This window comes from Symphalangus syndactylus, chromosome X, assembly GCF_028878055.3.
Source record: "Symphalangus syndactylus isolate Jambi chromosome X, NHGRI_mSymSyn1-v2.1_pri, whole genome shotgun sequence".
Lineage (NCBI taxonomy): Eukaryota > Metazoa > Chordata > Mammalia > Primates > Hylobatidae > Symphalangus > Symphalangus syndactylus.
Window position 1 is genome coordinate 106,576,174 of NC_072447.2, and position 20,573 is coordinate 106,596,746.

General features: G+C 42.2%; 1 protein-coding gene across 6 annotated transcripts in view; it reads right to left on the reverse strand.

The window, feature by feature from the left end:
- The window catches only part of LOC129475952 (nuclear RNA export factor 2), a 49,662-nt gene that overhangs the window by 12,839 nt on the left and 16,250 nt on the right, over nucleotides 1-20,573 (reverse strand). For all 6 annotated transcript variants that reach the window (XM_063635199.1, XM_063635200.1, XM_063635202.1 and 3 more), the window contains one exon: nucleotides 7,254-7,349. In XM_063635199.1, the coding sequence (XP_063491269.1) occupies nucleotides 7,254-7,349 (96 nt within the window). The remainder of the gene's footprint in view (nucleotides 1-7,253; nucleotides 7,350-20,573) is intronic.

Genomic DNA, 20,573 nt, shown 5'->3' on the forward strand with positions numbered 1-20,573 from the left:
TCCGTGTTGCCCATGCGAGCAAGTATTAGCGTTTTGTATTACATGCTTCTACAATTAGGTTACAGATACATGTACTCCGAATCATGTTGGTAAACACATTGCCACACAACACTGGATCCCACTGCACATTTCTTTTCGTGTGTTATGTATTACATATGGCCAAATTTTGTTTCTTGTTCAAAATATGCTTTTTAGTGCTTTTTTTCTTTTTTACCTCTCGGTGTTTTGATATTTGAACTGATAGTTTTAAAATAAGAAAGTAAGAGAGTTCCCTGTACACAAAAGTAATGGAACAATATCCACAGGTTGACCAGGGTTACAGAGCACCCCCAGCGGGGGTGGCCAAAAAACCCAGTGGAACACAGCCAGGGCTTCAAAGTGGGTTTAAGATTTTGAGTCCCCGCTCTACAGTTTCCCAGGAGAAGCACATGAGTACTTTTAAGCATAAAGTGATATTTTCGTGAGGATTTTCAATGATATTTACACCAATACACACTTCCACTAACCGTGTGTGAGTCGACATAATTGTCACATTCACCAAAGTTGAAATGAAAAAAAAAAAAAAATGTTAAGAGCAGCCAGAGAGAAAGGTCAGGTTACCCACAAAGGGAAGCCCATCAGACTAACAGCGGATCTCTCGGCAGAAACTCTACAAGCCAGAAGAGAGTGGGGGCCAATATTCAACATTCTTAAAGAAAAGAACTTTCAACCCAGAATTTCATATCCAGCCAAACTAAGCTTCATAAGTGAAGGAGAAATAAAATCCTTTACAGACAAGCAAATGCTGAGAGATTTTGTCACCACCAGGCCTGCCCTCAAAGAGCTCCTGAAGGAAGCACTAAACACGGAAAGGAACGACCGGTACCAGCCACTGCAAAATCATGCCAAATTGTAAAGACCATCGAGGCTAGGAAGAAACTGCATCAACTAACGAGCAAAATAACCAGCTAACATCATAATGACAGGATCAAATTCACACATAACAATATTAACTTTAAATGTAATTTTCTGCAATATGCCTAACCATTCAGAAGTCATTCTTACACTTTGATCCAGACATTTCACTTTTCGAATTTATTACATAAACCACTCTCTGTCTAAATATATACATATAATTATACGGCTGTGCTTTACAGGTTCTTTGGGACAGAAGGATGACGGGACCAGACAGTGGCTGATATTGTCAAAGGCAGAAGTAGAAATGACTGCCCTTGCAATGAAGTAGACATGGCAAGGAAGGGGCATGAGTACCTGGCATACAGGGTGAAAAGGTCAAGGGATGGATGTGTGGGTCAGAAAGAAGAGGGTGAGTACAGAGAAGACAAAGAAACACACATTGAAAACGCCTCCAGGGAACTGAATTCATCCTGGTGATATGCTCCCCTCTGAAAACCCTCCTTCCTTCCTGTCCATGTACATCTTGTCTGTCCCTGTTACTTCACTTCAAGTTGAACACCAGAGAAACAGTTCTCACACAGTCCGTAAAAAGGAGAGACGGTATAGGGCAACAGTGTGCAATGATGAGTCTCTTGGACAGAAGGCTGGAGTCGGGACATCGGTTCCAGAAACCACACCCACCATTGCCCAGCAGACTTTGAGTGGGCCCTGTCGTACCGCTCATTTCAGCCTTGACACAGAGTCGCACATTATTGGTTATGGGCCTAGGATTCGAGGTCAGATCCATCAGGACTTCAATCCTGGTGCTAAACTCTAGGATCCAAGGCAACTAACTGACCTCGCTGTGACTCAAGTTCTTTTTGCTTGTTTTCCCCCTAACTCAAAGATAGTAACAGTTTCTACCTCATGGGCTACTGTAAAAATTAAGTGAGTTAACACATGGAAATACGTGAAAAGCACCTGGAGAAATGCCCGTGACCTAACAAGCACTATAAATAAGTTGTCTATTACTATGTCGAGAACTTAGTACAACATCTGGCGTTTATTGAGGGAGAAATACGTGTTAGTTGCATTCGTTGTTATTAGACCTCCTGGAAATGACAAGGAAAAGAGATGAGTGTGTGGCATCCGGTTGCCATGTCAGCTATTGATGTATTTTACAAAGCGGCAGTAGTAAAACAGGGCAGCCCCGGCTCCAGTGGGGAATCATCTGACATACGGATTAAGGCAACCAAAATAGAAAGCTCAGAGCATGAAACAGGTTATTTGGAAGGATTCAGTAGGGAGCTTAAGTTCCCGTTTCCGATCTTTCAGGAAAAAAAATGTATTATTATGCAAGAAATGTTCCAGGTTTCAGTGGCAGACTATAAGCAACAAGGTAGAATACTCGTCACACCACATGATACAAAGGGAAAGAAAAACAAAGTCAGGTTATAAAACTGTATGTTACAGTATGATTCCTCAGAAGAAAATATTAATGAAAAGTTATGTTTTCATTTGTAAATATAAACACAAACAAGTCAGGGTAAAGGGACACGTGAGAATGTCAACCATGTGTAGAAGTAGGTGGCTGGAATGCAGAATCGTTATACTTTCACACCTACGCTTTATACTTGTATAAGAGGATGTTTATGGCTGGGTCAGGGTTTTGTCAAGTGCTTGGGGAGAAGCACTTTTCCTGCAGACCCACATACAGCATAATGGAAACCGTTTATTACTGATAATCAGGTGTGAATATCTTCTCTCTGATTAATAAGCTAACCTCACTTTCGACGACTCATTCAACTTCTCCTGATCCCAGGTTCCTTATATGTAAAAATCAGAGATTAGGGCTAGCTACCACTTCAATCAAGATATAGAACATATAACACAACCCAAAAGGTTTCCAGTTGATCTCCTCTTCATCCCTTGGCTCCATGCAAACATTGATATACTTTCAGTTACTATATATTCGTCTTCCTGTTCTAGGACTTCACACAAATGGACTCGTACATGCTGTACCCCTTTGGGTCTGGCTTCTGTAACTCGGCATAATGTTTCTGAGACCCATCCATGTTCTTGACTTTTCCTTGCTGAGTAAAAGCCCCTTGATGGATATACCATAATTTGTTCACCTTTGATGTTGTTTTAATGAAGTCTCAGGAGGAAGTGAAAGGAGATCCTTGCCTTCAAAAAGCCATCTTTCTTGGGCAGTCTTCTATTCTTTTATAATAGACACAATTTCATCCTTTGTCCCTCCTTTGTCTCTCTGGGGAAATATTATCTTAATGTCTGTTTCAGCCTCTTCCACTTTTTCTGTTCCCTCAGTGCCAATTATTGGATTTGCTGAGTTTGTGCCATCCCTTCCTTGCTGATCCTGGGTTGTGGCTGTCTTCTGCAGAGGAAGCTCCACTGCTGAATCAGCCCTGGACTCACAGACACTTAGCTTTAATCCATACCTTGCTCTGGCCTTGCCGGCAGTTTAGCTTCAAGCTGGACACAACCTGTGGTGGCCCCGGCTTTACCACTGTGTTTCCCCATTTCCTTTCTCTTTGAAAAAGACAATCTTCTCGATGTCTTACATGGGAATCTTTATTTCATATTTTCCAGTGTAACTATGTATTTATTATTACTGTAATATTATCATTCTGAAACCACAATTATAAGATTTTAAAATTAAATGTTGTAAAAGGCTTGCATTCTTATCATTTAAATTGTTCAAGCAGTTCTCAACCATGATTACACATTAGAGCCACTTGGGGACACCGAGACAATTCACTAGCACCAGGACACACCCAGAACAATCAAAGCAGAACCGTGGTTAGATCGAGGCAACCACATTTTTAAACTCTCCATGTGAATTGCAGTGTGCAACCAAGGTTGAAAACAACTGTGTTAAAGCCTCAGTTTTTGGCTTATGCTTGCCAGAGGATCCTAGGAATAGCTGCCTCCTCATTTTGCTGACTTCCCACTCAGCACTGTTTTGGGGACCCAGTGAGTCCATTAGCTTAGAGGTCAGCAACTTATTAGCTTAGAGGTCAGCAACTATGCCCTGTGGGCCAGATCTATCCCAGAGCCCCATTTCCTTCAAGGTCTTTTGCTTGCAACCAATTTTGCTGCCAAGTACTGTGTTAATCAAGGTCCCAACTTGCCTATGCCAGAATTCACTCTAGCTCTTTTATACAAACAAGATATCTGTAATAAAATATATTACATAGCTTACAAAAACTCTGTGAGGGCCAGAAAAGCAGGCCTGGATGCTGCACAGCCAGGAGAAGTCCACCCACGTGATGGAACTGCTACAGCTGAAATACCACTGATGCCTGCCCGTTAATTGACATGCATGACAGAGACTGAATTCTAGAAACTCTGCAATGGCTGCCCCATAAAAACTGGAGATCTCCCTCATCACAGGTAGTCCACCCCACATATGGCTCCCATGTTATTCAGTTCCACCTCTGAGTCTCATGTTGGCACATAACGCTTGATGCGATAGATATCCCATTTGGGACCCTAACTGCAGGGGACTCTGGTAAATTGCATGTGTGTGAGAGTGTATTCGTGTGTGTGTGTGTGTGTGTGTGTGAGAGAGAGAGAGAGAGAGAGAAAGTGTGTGCGCACATGCGTGTGGTCATGTGCATGTGTGTTTCCTTTCATGTTCCAACTTTCTAGTCTCTACAGTACAGGAAAGCATATCAGAATGTTTAAGAGTGTTGGAATAGTTGCCAAGTAAGCAGATTCATCGTATATTTCACAAGACATGTTTTCTATTGTGAATGGTATATTTACAATAATGATGGTATTTTCTTTGTTACAATGGTTTGTGTATATTCGTCTTATATCCAACAAACTTGTTAATCTCCATTATTAATTTTAATTTTCTGTAGCTTCTCGAGTTTCATATGAAGACAGTCATGTTGACAGCTTTATTTTCACTTTTATACACGTATTAATTTATGTATGTAGGCATGCATGTATCACAGCTCACCACACTGCCTAGTATGGCATACGGCTTACTGCACTAGACTCAGTACGACATTGAACAGAATTCATCATACCAGTCATCTTTATCCCTTTTCTGACTGTAAGGAGAATACTTCTAATGTTTTACTCTTCAGGGTGGTGTCTGATGGGGTCTATTGTTTTGATACCCATTGTCAGTTTAAAGAGATAGCTTTCTATATTACCGATCTCCTGAGAATTATTGGTATTGTTGTTGTTCAATCCCGGTTGGTTAATTTATTGCATACTTTTTTTTTAACTGGATCTTTTGTGGTATTTGTCCTGTCCTCCTCCCTTTATTCAGCTAATGTGTTAGATTACATTATGGATCTCTTAAAATGTTAAACTCGGCTTGCATGCTTGGGATTAAACACAGCCTCGTCATGCTGTATTATCTGCTTTACCCATTGTTGGGTTTAGTTTGCTATTAATTGATTTATATTATTTGCGTTTATGTAACTAATTCGGGTTGGCTAGTAATTTTGCCTTTGCATGTATTCCTCGTCAAGAATACATTGAATAAACCAAGGTTTTCCATTCCTTCGGTTTGGAAAGTTATATATATTTTTCCCCTGGAATTCATCTATTTAATCTGAATTATCAAATTTTCACATCCTTTTCATAATGTGATCTTTTTCAATCTTTTCTGTCACTGTAAGTGTGACACTATCTTCATTCCAAAAGTGGCTGACCTGCGCCATCTCGCTAATTTTCTCTGCCGATGTGGCCAGAGATTTTATCGTTATCCTGCGCTTCTGAAACACTGACATCTAGCAGTTTTGTTCAATTCTCTCACATCTGTTTTCACTTTCATCAAGGTAGGCTCTATCTTTTATCATTTTTCCTTAACGTAGTGGAAAGACATGGGGATTATTCCATATTAAGTAAATGATCAGTGAAAAGTCCTTTCATCTACCACCTGGCTTTATTTTTATAATTGAATACAATGGATATTCAAATATCCAATACATTCCCTCATTTGGAAAAGACCTCTGGCTTATCAATGCTGGCCTTTTTAACCAGTGCCATCGTGTCTATTCAATTAAACTATCAGATGATTAAGGAAGAGGGCATTGCATCATTGATGTAAAAGAATTTTTACTATAAGCTTCCTTTAAGAGAAGAGCAGGCAGCGCAGAAAGAAGCAGAAAGGACATCGACTTTGAAATCATGCCTGGGTGGATTCAAATCCTGATTCTGTCACTTATGGCCCGTGTGATGTTAGGCAAGTACTTAACCCCTCCCAGCTTTGATTCCTTCATGCAGTAGTCAGTGCTGCTATTTACCAAGTGTTCACATTCTCCCCTGTACCAGGCACCTGGTAGGACTGCCCGACCTGACTGCCTTCCTTGGGGCAGGGCCGTGCATGTGACTAGCTCTGGCCAATGGGTTGTGAGTGACGAGTGACATGGGTTATTTCTGGGTCAGAACCTTTGGTTGTTGGTTTGAGACCCTCTAGGGCTCTCTCCCACTCTGACGCAGTGAGTAACCCTTTTCTAGATGGTGGCTGCTCCATTAGTTTGGGTCTCTGAGTCATTGCAATAAGAATCGCTCAGAACCCAACATCCACCGTCCCATGAAGGATATGCACCTGGCATAAACATGCAGCAGGAGTGAGAAATAAGCCACTGAGGTTTGGGGGTTGCCTATAAGCACAGCGTTACACTCAGCCTCTCCTGACTCATATATCTCATCTGTCACTTAACACCCTCTCAGGATTTTCCTGAGGGTTAAATGCAGTAACTTGCATGACAGCCGAGGTTATCACAGTGCTTGACATATGACACGGGCTCAAACTATGGCAGCTGTAATTATTAAGTAATAATAAAATGGTTCTGAAGAAGTGCAGTTTTTTGTTGTGTAAAATGAGCGGTACTGCATCTGCTTGTCCTGACAGGTAAGTTGTATCTTGTTTTCAAGAGTGGGGCACTTTATTTGCTGCCACAGGTAAGGCTTCCTAATGACTTGCATTTACGCACATACTGTTTGCCACCACCATGGTATCAGACGCATGCTTGGCGGTATCTCTGAAGAGTAAAAAAGTAGAAAGATTCAAGCAGGAGAGACTGACTGATGACATAAGATAAAATGAATTAAAGAGCAATAATCAATGTCTTAATGAGCAGAATAGATTACAACTATTATAAACCCACATTCCATTGTTCTGAGTAAACAAAGGCACAAGGTTTTAAAGTGTTAGAAGATGTAGTCTGAACAGGGTTTCCCCAAATATTTTCTGAAGAACGCTGGTACCTCAAATGCTCTGTGGAAAAAAATGTTCCATTCCCATACAAGTTGGGGAAAGTAGCCCTCCCTTTGAGACTCGTGTTGTTTATCAGCATATCATCTAAAAAATTCCTACGGTATTCGTTTACCTTCAGTTCTGTATGTCCCACGCTTCTTTAGAGTAGAGCACATTTTGTTGTTGCTTTGTCCTGACGCTAGAGTCTCACAGAACGAACTTGGAAATGCTGAAATGAGAGAAAAATAGATTATTCAAGCTACATGTAATATCAAATATCACAAGTGACAATATTCTCTAACCATCTGCCAAGCAATATTTAAAACTCCGTAAGTTTAAGCACAATCTTGCTATTTGCTCAACTTCATTCACCCAATACCGCTTTCATGATGTACCAAATGTTATCACCCACGATTGTACCTTAAATCCATTCACTATACTTTTCCACAGGAAGAAAAGGGGAGAGTTTTCAGGAAGGAATCTAAGAAGCAATCATTAGAAAATCAGGGGTTGATGGGGGGAGAATCAGAAACAAAAGAGTGTGAAGCTATACTACTATAAGCTACTGAGAGATCCTAAGCGCACACACACACACACACAAATTGTCACCCACTCCCAAATGTACTTTTTAAAGCCAATGAAGTTCAAATAAAGTATAACAAGTAAATTCTGAATCCTCACATCATGACGACTTGGACACTTTTATTGAAATATCAAATTCTCTTTTTAAAAAAATTCCCGATTCCCCTCTCTCCCTTTCGCCCACCCCACTGAGCCCATGTTTAGAAGGTTTAGTAAAAAATAAATCATGGAAACAAAGAGAATCTTTACATAATCAAATAAGAGACAGAAATTAAGATTGGGTCTGGAATCGTCGATACAAACTGGGATCTAGGCAGTCTCCAGTGTCCTTAATAACAACATGGTCTGAGGAGGGGCAGAGGACAGAATCACCTGGCACAGACGGTGTATCAGACAGAGTGACAGGCAAGGGTAGGGCTTTTAGTGTGGGGGCGGGAAGGGGGCGGGGAATCCCATCAGGCTTCCACAGCCTTGCCCCTGAGAAACGACTTACAAGTTCATGAATCCCTGCCGCCCCACTACCAACCCTACCCCTATCCCCCTAGCCTCACATTCTGCCCCAGTGCTTTCTCCTCCTTCACTTCACTCTCCACCAACAACAGCTCCTGTGAGTCCAGGATCAAGGCGGATGGCAGACATCGATGCCTGGGCGCGCACGCGCGCGCGCACACACACACACACACACACACACACATGCGCGTGCGTGCGCGTGCGCACACAGTTTCTCTGCCAGGTGTTCACAACTTTGGCCACATTAGGAAAGTCCTCCACTACCTCCACCCAAACCCCTCATACCCCCCGACCCTCCCGCACCCCCCGACCCTCCCGCATCCCCCACCATCCCTCGCCCCCCGACCCACATCCCCACCCCCTCAGAGCCTCTGCTATTTGGAGATTGCTCAGCCACGCCTTAAAGCCCAATTCTCAGTAAACTTCTAGTACCGGCTGGTTCCACTCGTACCAGACTTCCTTCCAGCGCGGCAGGATATGGAAGTTGCAGGAAGGCTTGAGATCTGAGCCAGAGTCCAATAAAACTTCCGCCTGAGTCAGGGTGTGGAGCCGGAAGCACCTCTCTGACAGGATTCGGAGCACTCAATCTTCACGTGAATGGGAGGGTGCGGAATCTCGCATAAGAGCCACATGCACGACAGCCATTGGTTAGCTGTGGTGCTCACAGGACCGCAAAGGCTTTGCCTGCCACGAGATGATGGGAACCACTTGGCTGCCCACACACGCATCTGCAGAGTTCGGCAGCTCACAATCTTCACGTGACAGAGAGGAATGAGCCTGACACTGTGGCCATGGGGAGGGGTGGGTGGGATCAGTGTACATGACCATAGCATCCCCATGACCCTAAACAGTAGGTCATCTATATGACTTCGAGGGCCGAGACTTCCACATGCTGGTAGCCAGTGATGGCCAGGTGAGGGAAGAATCCATGTGAGCAACAGGGTTCAGGAGTCCACCATACTGTAGTGACTGGAAGAGCTGGGCCCATCACATGACCATAGGAGCAACATGACAAGAGAGGCCACATGACCTCAAAGTTTTAGAGCCCTTGGTGCTGATATGACCAGTAGGGCCCTATCAGTAGGGCTCATAATTGTAGTGTTCACATGATGGTGGCATCCACGTGGCTTGCAGCCTTAGGATCCTGCAAGGCTCAAGTACCCAGGATAGGTGGGTGAGCTTGGGTCAACTTCCTGACAGTAGAATCCAACCACTGTAGAGTTCTCCTGATCTGCATGTTTCAGGAGACCGTTCTGCTCATGAGACCTGGAGCTCTGAGATTGCCCATATTGCTGAGATGGTGGTACCTCCAGATAACCTTCCACAGCACACAAACTTCAGCTTTTGCTACCCTCATCTCACTTTTTTTTTTTTTTTTTTGAGACGGAGCTTTGCTCTTGTTGCCCAGGCTGGAGTGCAATGGCATGATCTCGGCTCACTGCAAACTCCACCTCCCGGTTCAAGCGATTCTCCTGCCTCAGCCTCCCAAGTAGCTGGGATTGCAGGCGCCCACCACCACGCCCAGCTAATTTTTGTATTTTTTTAGTAGAGACGGGGTTTCACCACGTTGGCCAGGCTGGTCTCGAACTCCTGACCTCAGGTGATCTGCCCACCTTGGCCTCCCAAAGTGCTGGGATTACAGCGTGAGCCACCGCTCCCGGCACCCCATCCCTCTTTAATATATTTTATGTGTTTCATTGCTAACAACACGTGAAATTTAATACTTCACAATGAAAAAGGTCCTCGCTAAAACCATAATCGTAGACACTACTGCAAAAGCCTAAGCAGTCCATACAGGTAAGCACTGTTTACTTAATTTCATACAGGGCCAAAGGAAATCAGGGCAAACCTAATGAATTTTAGTTGTTCATTTGAAAAAGAAAATGTGTATAGTGATTAGTATGTGCCACACACTCCGAAAGGTTAACGCATTTAAGAGTGCTAACTCTATGGAGTGGGCAGTATAACAGAATTTTACAGACGAGGAAATTGAAGCACAGAGACGTTAAATCACTTGCCTAAGAGGTCACAGACATTGCAGGTGGCAAACCAGCTGTCTCCCCCAGGCAGTATGGTGCTAGACTGTTCTGACCACCCCTGGGTTTTCCAAAGGAAATTAATTTTAGTTCAGCCTTATTAATTCACACAAACTGGAAGCCAGACCCAGTTACTGAAGAGTTGAGGTCTTGGATGTTCTCTTTGAAATACCGACTAAGAAATTTCAAGTACTGTCAGTAATTAGCACCAGTCAATGCCGAATCTAACTAAGGACCTCAGGAGATTCATTTAAATGTATACATAAAAACCTACCATTAATATATAAAATATGTGTATATGAAAATCAGTATAAAATGTTTGAGGTTAGCTGAAAACATTTCCTTCTTTAAAAAAATTACTGAAAAGGGAAAGATTAGCACTTTTAAAACATCATACCTGGCTCTGGCCTGACCTGCAACAATTTTGTATGAGTGGAATCTGAATTATAATTAGATTTTGCTGTATTTTTATTCTGCCTGTGTCTCCCCAGAAAGGATAGAGAAAAGAGAAGGAGAGTACACATTGCAGTTGTTGTTAATTGCAATTCCACGACCACCTGTTTTGCTGGTTTGTGTGGGAAACTGCAGCTTCATCTGCGTGTCCAAAATAAATTTGGTGGAGTGGAGTCTTTCTGGTTTGCTTGCAGAGGCAAACAATGCTATACAAGCGTTGGGATTACTTTGCTAGGTTCCCGCACTGTGGCCTGGCTACATAAATAAGCAGAAGAAAACTCAACAGAACAAATTTCCCACCACAGTTAAAGTCGAATATACTAGTGAGGACAACAGGCTGTGTTTGTGGCTCTAAGGTTATCAAAGGAAGTCATGATATTTGGACGATATCGGGCGCGTTCAGGGTGGTATGGCCATAGACTGAAGTCATGATATTTGGAATGAAAACTAGGAAGTGCCAATCAGTGGGTCTCAGATAATTCTGGAGAATTATTTATGGGACACATGTAAATAGAGGATATAAAATGGGGCTACATATTTATGAAACAGCCTATTATGAAATTTCAAGTTGGATTTAGGAAGTATCTATACAAAGTCACTGGATGGAAGCCTACTTCAAGACCTGGTATCTGCCCTGGCCCCAGTTTCTGTCATTACATACCGATAAACAGATCACCAGTAAAAGGCACAGCAGAATTTTATCTAGCCCACCTGTGCTCAAGTGGAACTTACACGGTATTGATGACGGTCAAATTCTTTCACCAAAAGAGAAATCCTAATTATAACTCTTACTTTAAGTCATAGTTTGCTCCTGTCAGACCTGATACTCATATCATTCACTCTTTCTCTGAGACGATTATCGGGACTTTGTTAGGATTTTTTTTTTTTTTTTTTTTTAAGTTACACCAATGGAAGTCTGTCAGTGCTCTAATATACACAAACAGTGGGGGAAGGTAACTCCGTGGACAAAGATTCGTATGTCCGGGGTCTCCAGTTTAGGCACTGAATTTATTAGGCGCTGTGTTTACTGGGGTGAGGCAGGTTGATAAGCCATTTCTCTTGCATGTGATATGGCAGGATTTAACGGGAACAACTTCTCCTTCTTTTACCTTCTCGTTCTGTGGTGGACATTTTGGGGATCCACGCTAGTGGCTTTAGGAGGAGTGGCTTTACCTAACACAGAAAAGAGAGAAAGGGGAGTACTGGAACTCCCCTTTCTAGAACTTACTCAGAACTCCCCTAAGTATCAGAACGGTTGTGACGTTGTTAAATTAAACATAAATACTCTAATGCTTTTGGTATGAACAGATACATACACCTGAACTAGGTGTCCTCTGTAAATTAACTTTCAGAAAGTAAAAATGACTGACCTAGCAACAGCATAAAAGGGAAAGCATAAGATGGGACTCTATCATTACGGGCATTACATTCAAGACCTATTTTTCTGTGTTCCTTTGTGAAATTAATTAACGTAGCTAGCAGTAACTTTATGTCAGTGCCAAGCAATAGGAAAAAAAGAGAAGCAGTTGCAGATAGTGCTCCCTGGCAAATTGCTCAATATGCCAACCCCTCAATGCAAGGTAAAATTCAACAGCTCTAGGTAATAGGCTCACTCTTTCAGGACTACCACGACATACAAATACAAAATTATATCTACAATGAAAACTTCCTTCAGGCAAAGGATGGAGAGGAGCGAAAAGGTAGGGATTCCATAGAGGGTGTTTACTCAAGAGCAGTGCCATTCGTGAAGATGCAGCTCTCTGGTCCAATGTGCAAACCCCCTCCACTGTGAAGACCATTTAAAACAATGAGCAATTATGATTCAAAGATTTCTAATGTATTAAACGTAGAGAATTTTAAATTTCCCAGATTGCTTCTTGTTATCTGCTCAAGGCAACTATATTTTGCAATTCAAGAAATAGTTCTAAATACTCTGTTGGAAAATATTGTCAGATAATTTTTAAAACATAGTCAGCCGCGTTGTTTTCTTTTTAGTGTATGAAACATTTATACCTTGTTTCTTGTGATCAGCTTATCACTGATAAATTATTATCAGTGATTAGATCCTGTGAAAAAATGCAAGATATATAATGTTTGTGTTTTCTTTCAATCCTTGGATTTAAAACATCACGTAGTTTATCAACAGTTATGGAATGACTCACTGGCTGGATTGCTCAGTTGGCTAAGTCAATCAAGGAGTTAGAGAATAATGAACCAGTGAACACGATTAAGCTCATTTGACAGTGTAGATGCAGACTAAGGCAAAACATGAGCAAAAACACATTACACATCTTGTCTATGTGATACTACAACGTCTTCATTAAGAGCTTCCATTTACATATTGATAATTAATTTTCAAATATGCATATTCGCAGATTGGGTGATTATCTTATTTTTAATTTTCTTTTCATATGCATATTTGGTATTGTTATGGAAACATACTCTTTTCAAAGCGTGAATAAATGTGTGCATTAGAGGAAAAGGTTGTTCTTTAATTTTGGTACATTATAGGAGTCTGACTCTCTTCTTTTTTCTCTCTTTGAGACGGAGTCTCGCTCTGTTGCCCAGGCTGGAGTGCAGTGGTGGGAAAGGTAAGGAAGTGTAAGGAAGGGATCCAGTTTCAGCTTTCTACATAAGGCTAGCCAGTTTTCCCAGCACCATTTCCAAAATAGGGAATCCTTTACCCATTTCTTGTTTTTGTCAGGTTTGTCAAAGATCAGATAGTTGTAGATATGGGGCATTATTTCTCAGGGCTCCGTTCTGTTCCGTTGGTCTATATCTCTGTTTTGGTACCAGTACCATGCTGTTTTGGTTACTGTAGCCTTGTAGTATAGTTTGAAGTCAGGTAGCGTGATGCCTCCAGCTTTGTTTTGTTTTTTTTTTTTTTTGGCTTAGGATTGACTTGGCAATGAGGGCTCTTTCTTGGTTCCATGTGAACTTTACAGTAGTTTTTTCCAATTCTGTGAAGAAAGTCATTGGTAGCTTGATGGGGATGGCATTGAATCTATAAATTACCTTGGGCAGTATGGTCATTTTCACGATATTGATGCCTCCTACCCATGAGCATGGAATGTTCTTCCATTTGTTTGTATCCTCTTTTATTTCATTGAGCAGTGGTTTGTCGTTCTCCTTGAAGAGGTCCTTCACATCCCTTGTAAATTGGATTCCTAGGTATTTTATACTCTTTGATGCAATTGTGAATGGGTGTTCACTCCTGATTTGGCTCTCTGTTTGTCTGTTATTGGTGTGTAGGAATGCTTGTGATTTTTGCACATTGATTTTGTATCCTGAGACTTTGCTGCAGTTGCTTATCAGCTTAAGGAGATTTTGGGCTGAGACGATGGGGTTTTCTAGATATACAACCATGTCACCTGCAAACAGGGACAATTTGACTTCCTCTTTTCCTAATTGAATACCCTTTACTTCCTTCTCCTGCCTGATTGCCCTGGCCAGAACTTCCAACACTATGTTGAATAGGAGTGGTGAGAGAGGGCATCCCTGTCTTGTGCCAGTTTTCAAAGGGAATGCTTCCAGTTTTTGCCCATTCAGTATGATATTGGCTGTGGGTATGTCATAGATAGCTCTTATTATTTTGAGATACGTCCCATCAATACCTAATTTATTGAGAGTTTTTAGCATGAAGCGTTGTTGAATTTTGTCAAAGGCCTTTTCTGTGTCTATGGAGATAATCATATGGTTTTTGTCGTTGGTTCTGTTTATAGGCTGGATTACGTTTATTGATTTGGGTATGTTGAACCAGCCTTGCATCCCAGGGATGAAGCCCACTTGATCATGGTGGATAAGCTTTTTGATGTGCTGCTGGATTCGGTTTGCTAGTATTTTATTGAGGATTTTTGAATCAATGTTCATCATGGATATTGGTCTAAAATTCTCTTTTTTTGTTGTGTCTCTGCCAGGCTTTGGTATCAGGATGATGCCGGCCTCATAAAATGAGTTAGGGAGGATTCCCTCTTTTTCCATTGATGGGAATAGTTTCAGAAGGAATGGTACCAGCTCCTCCTTGTACCTCTGGTAGAATTCGGCTATGAATGCGTCTGGTCCTGGACTTTTTTTGGTTGGTAAGCTATTAATTATTGCCTCAATTTCAGAGCCTGTTATTGGTCTCTTCAGAGATTCAACTTGTTCCTGGTTTAGTCTTGGGAGAGTGTATGCGTCGAGGAATTTATCCATTTCTTCTAGATTTTCTAGTTTATTTGCGTAGAGGTGTTTATAGTATTCTCTGATGGTGGTTTGTATTTCTGTGGGATCGGTGGTGATATCCCCTTTACCATTTTTTATTGCGTCTATTTGATTCTTCTCTCTTTTCTTCTTTATTATTCTTGCTAGCGGTCTATCAATTTTGTTGATCTTTTCAAAAAACCAGCTCCTGTATTCATTGATTTTTTGAAGGGTTTTTTTTTTTGTGTCTCTATCTCCTTCAGTTCTGCTCTGATCTTAGTTCTTTCTTGCCTTCTGCTAGCTTTTGAACGTGACTGCTCTTGCTTCTCTAGTTCTTTTAATTGTGATGTTACGGTGTCAATTTTAGATCTTTCCTGCTTTCTCTTGTGGGCATTTAGTGCTATAAATTTCCCTCTACACACTGCTTTGAATGTGTCCCAGAGATTCTGGTATGCTGTGTCTTTGTTCTCCTTGGTTTCAAAGAACATCTTTATTTCTGCCTCCATTTCGTTATGTACCCAGTAGTCATTCAGGAGCAGGTTGTTCAGTTTCCATGTAGTTGAGCGGTTTTGAGTGAGTTTCTTAATCCTGAGTTCTAGTTTGATTGCACTGTGGTCTCAGAGACAGTTTGTTATAATTTCTGTTCTTTTACATTTGCTGAGGAGTGCATTACTTCCAACTGTGTGGTCAATTTTGGAATAGGTGTGGTGTGGTGCTGAAAAGAATGTATATTCTGTTGATCTGGGGTGGAGAGTTCTGTAGATGTCTATTAGGTCCACCTGGTGTAGAGCTGAGTTCAATTCCTGGATATCCTTCTTAACATTCTGTCTTGTTGATCTGTCTAATGTTGACAGTGGGGTGTTAAAATCTCCCATTATTATTGCGTGGGAGTCTAAGTCTCTTTGTAGGTCTCTAAGGACTTGCTTTATGAATCTGGGTGCTCCTGCATTGGGTGCATATATATTTAGGATAGTTAGCTCTTCTTGTTGAATTGATCCCTTTACCATCATGTAATGGCCTTCTCTGTCTCTTCTGATCTTTGCTGGTTTAAAGTCTGTTTTATCAGAGACAAGGATTGCAACCCCTGCCTTTCTTTGTTTTCCATTTGCTTGGTAGATCTTCCTCCATCCCTTTATTTTGAGCCTATGTGTGTCTCTGCACGTGAGATGGGTTTCCTGAATACAGCACACTGATGGGTCTTGACTCTTTATCCAATTTGCCAGTCTGTGTCTTTTAATTGGAGCATTTAGCCCATTTACATTTAAGGTTAATATTGTTATGTGTGAATCTGATCCTGTCATTATGATGTTAGCTGGTTATTTTGCTCGTTAGTTGACGCAGTTTCTTCCCAGCCTCAATGGCCTTTACACTTTGGCATGTTTTTGCAGTGGCTGGTACCGGTTGTTCCTTTCCATGTTTAGTGCTTCCTTCAGGAGCTCTTTTAGGGCAGGCCTGGTGGTGACAAAATCTCTCAGCATTTGCTTGTCTGTAAAGTATTTTATTTCTCCTTCACTTATGAAGCTTAGTTTGGCTGGATATGACATTCTGGGTTGAAAATTCTTTTCTTTAAGAATGTTGAATATCGGCCCCCACTCTCTTCTGGCTTGTAGAGTTTCTGCCGAGAGATCAGCTGTTAGTCTGATGGGCTTCCCTTTGTGGGTAGCCCGACCTTTCTCTCTGGCTGCCCTTAATATTTTTTCCTTCATTTCAACTTTGGTGAGTCTGACAATTATGTGTCCTGGAGTTGCTCTTCTCGAGGAGTATCTTTGTGGTGTTCTCTGTATTTTCTGAATCTGAATGTTGGCCTGCCCATTTTTAAAGCACTGTGAAGTGACAGTAGAAGTGTCAATGAAAGTGAAATTAACAATAACTAGCTACGTACAATTTTGGTTTTTTTGTGACAGAGTCTCACTCTGTTGTCCAGGCTGGGGTGCAATGGCGTGATCTCGGCTCACTGCAACCTCCGCCTACCGGGTTTCAAGCAATTGTCCTGCCTCAGCCTCCTGAGTAGCTGGGACTACAGGTGCCTGCCACCACAACTGACTAATTTGTTTTTTGTTTTGTTTTGTTTTGTTTTTTAGTAGAGATGGGGTTTCACCATGTTAGCCAGGCTGGTCTCGAACTCCTGATCTCAAGTGATCTGCCTGCCTCAGCTTTCCAAAGTGCTGGGATTACAGGCGTGAGCCACTGCGCCTGGCCGCCACATACAAATTTTACTTAAGATCAATGTAGGGTGGAGCCAAGATGGCCGAATAGGAACAGCTCCGGTCTCCAGCTCCCAGCCCCAGCGACACAGAAGACGGGTGATTTCTGCATTTCTGCTTGAGGTATCGGTTTCATCTCACTAGGGAGTGCCTAACAGTGGGTGCAGGACAGTCGGTGAAGCGCACCGTGTGCCAGCCGAAGCAGGGCGAGGCACTGCCTCACTCGGGAAGCGCAAGGGGTCAGGGAGTTCCCTTTCCTAGTCAAAGAAAGGGGAAACAGACGGCACCTGGAATATCGGGTCAGTCCCATCCTAATACTGCGCTTTTCCAACGGGCCTGGAAAACGGCACACTAGGAGATTGTGTCCCGCACCTGGCTCGGAGGGTCCTATGCCCACGGAGTCTCGCTAATTGCTAGCACAGCAGTCTGAGATCAAGCTGCAAGGCGGCAGCGAGGCTGGGGGAGGGGCGCCCGCCATTGCCCAGGCTTGCTTAGGTAAACAAAGCAGCCAGGAAGCTCGAACTGGGTGGAGCCCACCACAGCTCAAGGAGGCCTGCCTGCCTCTGTAGGCTCCACCTCTGGGGGCAGGGCGCAGACAAACAAAAACTCAGCAAGAACCTCCACAGACTTAAATGTCCCTGTCTGACTGACAGCTTTGAAGAGAGTAGTGGTTCTCCCAGCACGCAGCTGGAGATCTGAGAACGGACAGACTGCCTCCTAAAGTGGGTCCCTCACCCCTGAGCAGCCTAACTGGGAGGCACCCCCCCAGTAGGGACAGACTGACACCTCATTCAACCGGGTACTTCTCTGAGACAAAACTTTCAGAGGAACTATCAGACAGCTGAATTTGTGGTCTCACAAAAATCCGCTGTTCTGCAGCCACCGCTGCTGACACCCAGCCAAGCAGGGTCTGGAGTGCACCTCTAGTAAACTCCAACAGACCTGCAGCTGAGGGTCCTGTCTGGTAGAAGGAAAATTAACAAACAGAAAGGACATCCACACCAAAAACCCATCTGTACATCACCATCATCAAAGACAAAAAGTAGATAAAACCACAAAGATGGGGAAAAAACAGAGCAAAAAAACTGGAAACTCTAAAAAACAGAGCACCTCTCCTCCTCCAAAGGAACGCAGTTCCTCACCAGCAAAGGAACAAAGCTGGATGGAGGATGACTTTGATGAGTTGAGAGAAGAAGGCTTCAGACGATCAAACTACTCTGAGCTACGAGAGGAAATTCAAAACAATAGCAAAGAAGTTAAAAACTTTGAAAAAAATTAGAAGAATGGATAACTAGAATAACCAATGGAGAGAAGGGCTTAAAGGAGCTGATGGAGCTGAAAGCCAAGTTTCGAGAACTACGCGAAGATTGCAGAAGCCTCAGTAGCAGATGCGATCAACTGGAAGAAAGGGTATCGCTGATGGAAGATGAAATGAATGAAATGAAGGGAGAAGGGAAGTTTAGAGAAAAAAGAATAAAAAGAAATGAACAAAGCCTCCAAGAAATTTGGGACTATGTGAAAAGACCAAACCCACGTCTGATTGGTGTACCTGAAAATGATGGGGAGAATGGAACCAAGTTGGAAAACACTCTGCAAGATATTATCCAGGAGAACTTCCCCAATCTAGCAAGGCAGGCCAGCATTCAGATTCAGGAAATACAGAGAACGCTACAAAGATACTCCGCGAGAAGGGCAACTCCAAGACACATAATTGTCAGATTCACCAAAGTTGAAATGAAGGAAAAAATGTTAAGGGCAGCCAGAGAGAAAGGTCGGGTTACCCACAAAGGGAAGCCCATCAGACTAACAGCTGATCTCTCAGCAGAAACTCTACAAGCCAGAAGAGAGTGGGGGCCGATATTCAACATTCTTAAAGAAAAGAATTTTCAACCCAGAATTTCCTATCCCGCCAAACTAAGCTTCATAAGTGAAGGAGAAATAAAATACTTTACAGACAAGCAAATGCTGAGTGATTTTGTCACCACCAGGCCTGCCCTAAAAGAGCTCCTGAAGGAAGCACTAAACATGGAAAGGAACAACCGGTACCAGCCACTGCAAAAACATGCCAAATTGTAAAGACCAACGAGGCTAGGAAGAAACTATAGCAACTAACGAGCAAAATAACCAACTAACATCATAATGACAGGATCAGATTCACACATAACAATATTAACGTTAAATGTAAATGGGCTAAATGCTCCAATCAAAAGACACAGACTGGTAAACTGGATAAGGAGTCAGGACCCATCAGTGTGCTGTATTCAGGAAACCCATCTCACGTGCAGAGACACACATAGACTCAAAATAAAGGGATGGAGGAAGATCTATCAAGCAACTGGAAAACAAAAAAAGGCAGGGGTTGCAATCCTAGTCTCTGATAAAATAGACTTTAAACCAACAAGGATCAAAAGAGACAAAGAAGGCCATTACATAATGGTAAAGGGATCAATTCAACAAGAAGAGCTAACTATCCTAAATATATATGCACCCAACACAGGAGCACCCAGATTCATAAAGCAAGTCCTCAGTGACCTACAAAGGGACTTAAACTCCCACACAATAATAATGGGAGAATTTAACACCCCACTGTCAGCATTAGGCAGATCAACGAGACAGAAAGTTAACAAGGATATCCAGGAATTGAACCCAGCTCTACATAAAGTGGACCTAATAGACATCTACAGAACTCTCCACCCCAAGTCAACAGAATATACATTTTTTTCAGCACCACACCACACCTATTCCAAAATTGACCACATAGTTGGAAGTAAAGCTCTCCTCAGCAAATGTAAAAGAACAGAAATTATAACAAACTGTCTCTCAGACCACAGTGCAATCAAACTAGAACTCAGGATTAAGAAACTCACTCAAAACCGCTCAACTACATGGAAACTGAACAACCTGCTCCTGAATGACTATTGGGTACATAATGAAATGAAGGGAGAAATAAAGATGTTCTTTGAAACCAACGAGAACAAAGACACAACATACCAGAATCTCTGGGACACATTCAAAGCAGTGTGTAGAGTGAAATTTATAGCACTAAATGCCCACAAGAGAAAGCAGGAAAGATCCAAAATTTACACCCTAACATCACAATTAAAAGAACTAGAAAAGCAAGAGCAAACACATTCAAAAGCTAGCAGAAGGCTAGAAATAACTAAAATCAGAGCAGAACTGAAGGAAATAGAGACACAAAAAACCCTTCAAAAAATTAATGAATCCAGGAGCTGGTTTTTTGAAAAGATCAACAAAATTGATGGACCGCTACCAAGACTAATAAAGAAGAAAAGAGAGAAGAATCAAATAGATGCAATAAAAAACGAAAAAGGGGATATCACCACCGATCCCACAGAAATACAATCTACCATCAGAGAATACTACAAACACCTCTATGCAAATAAACTAGAAAATCTAGAAGAAATGGATAGATTCCTGGACAAATACACCCTCCCAAGACTAAACCAGGAAGAAGTTGAATCTCTGAAT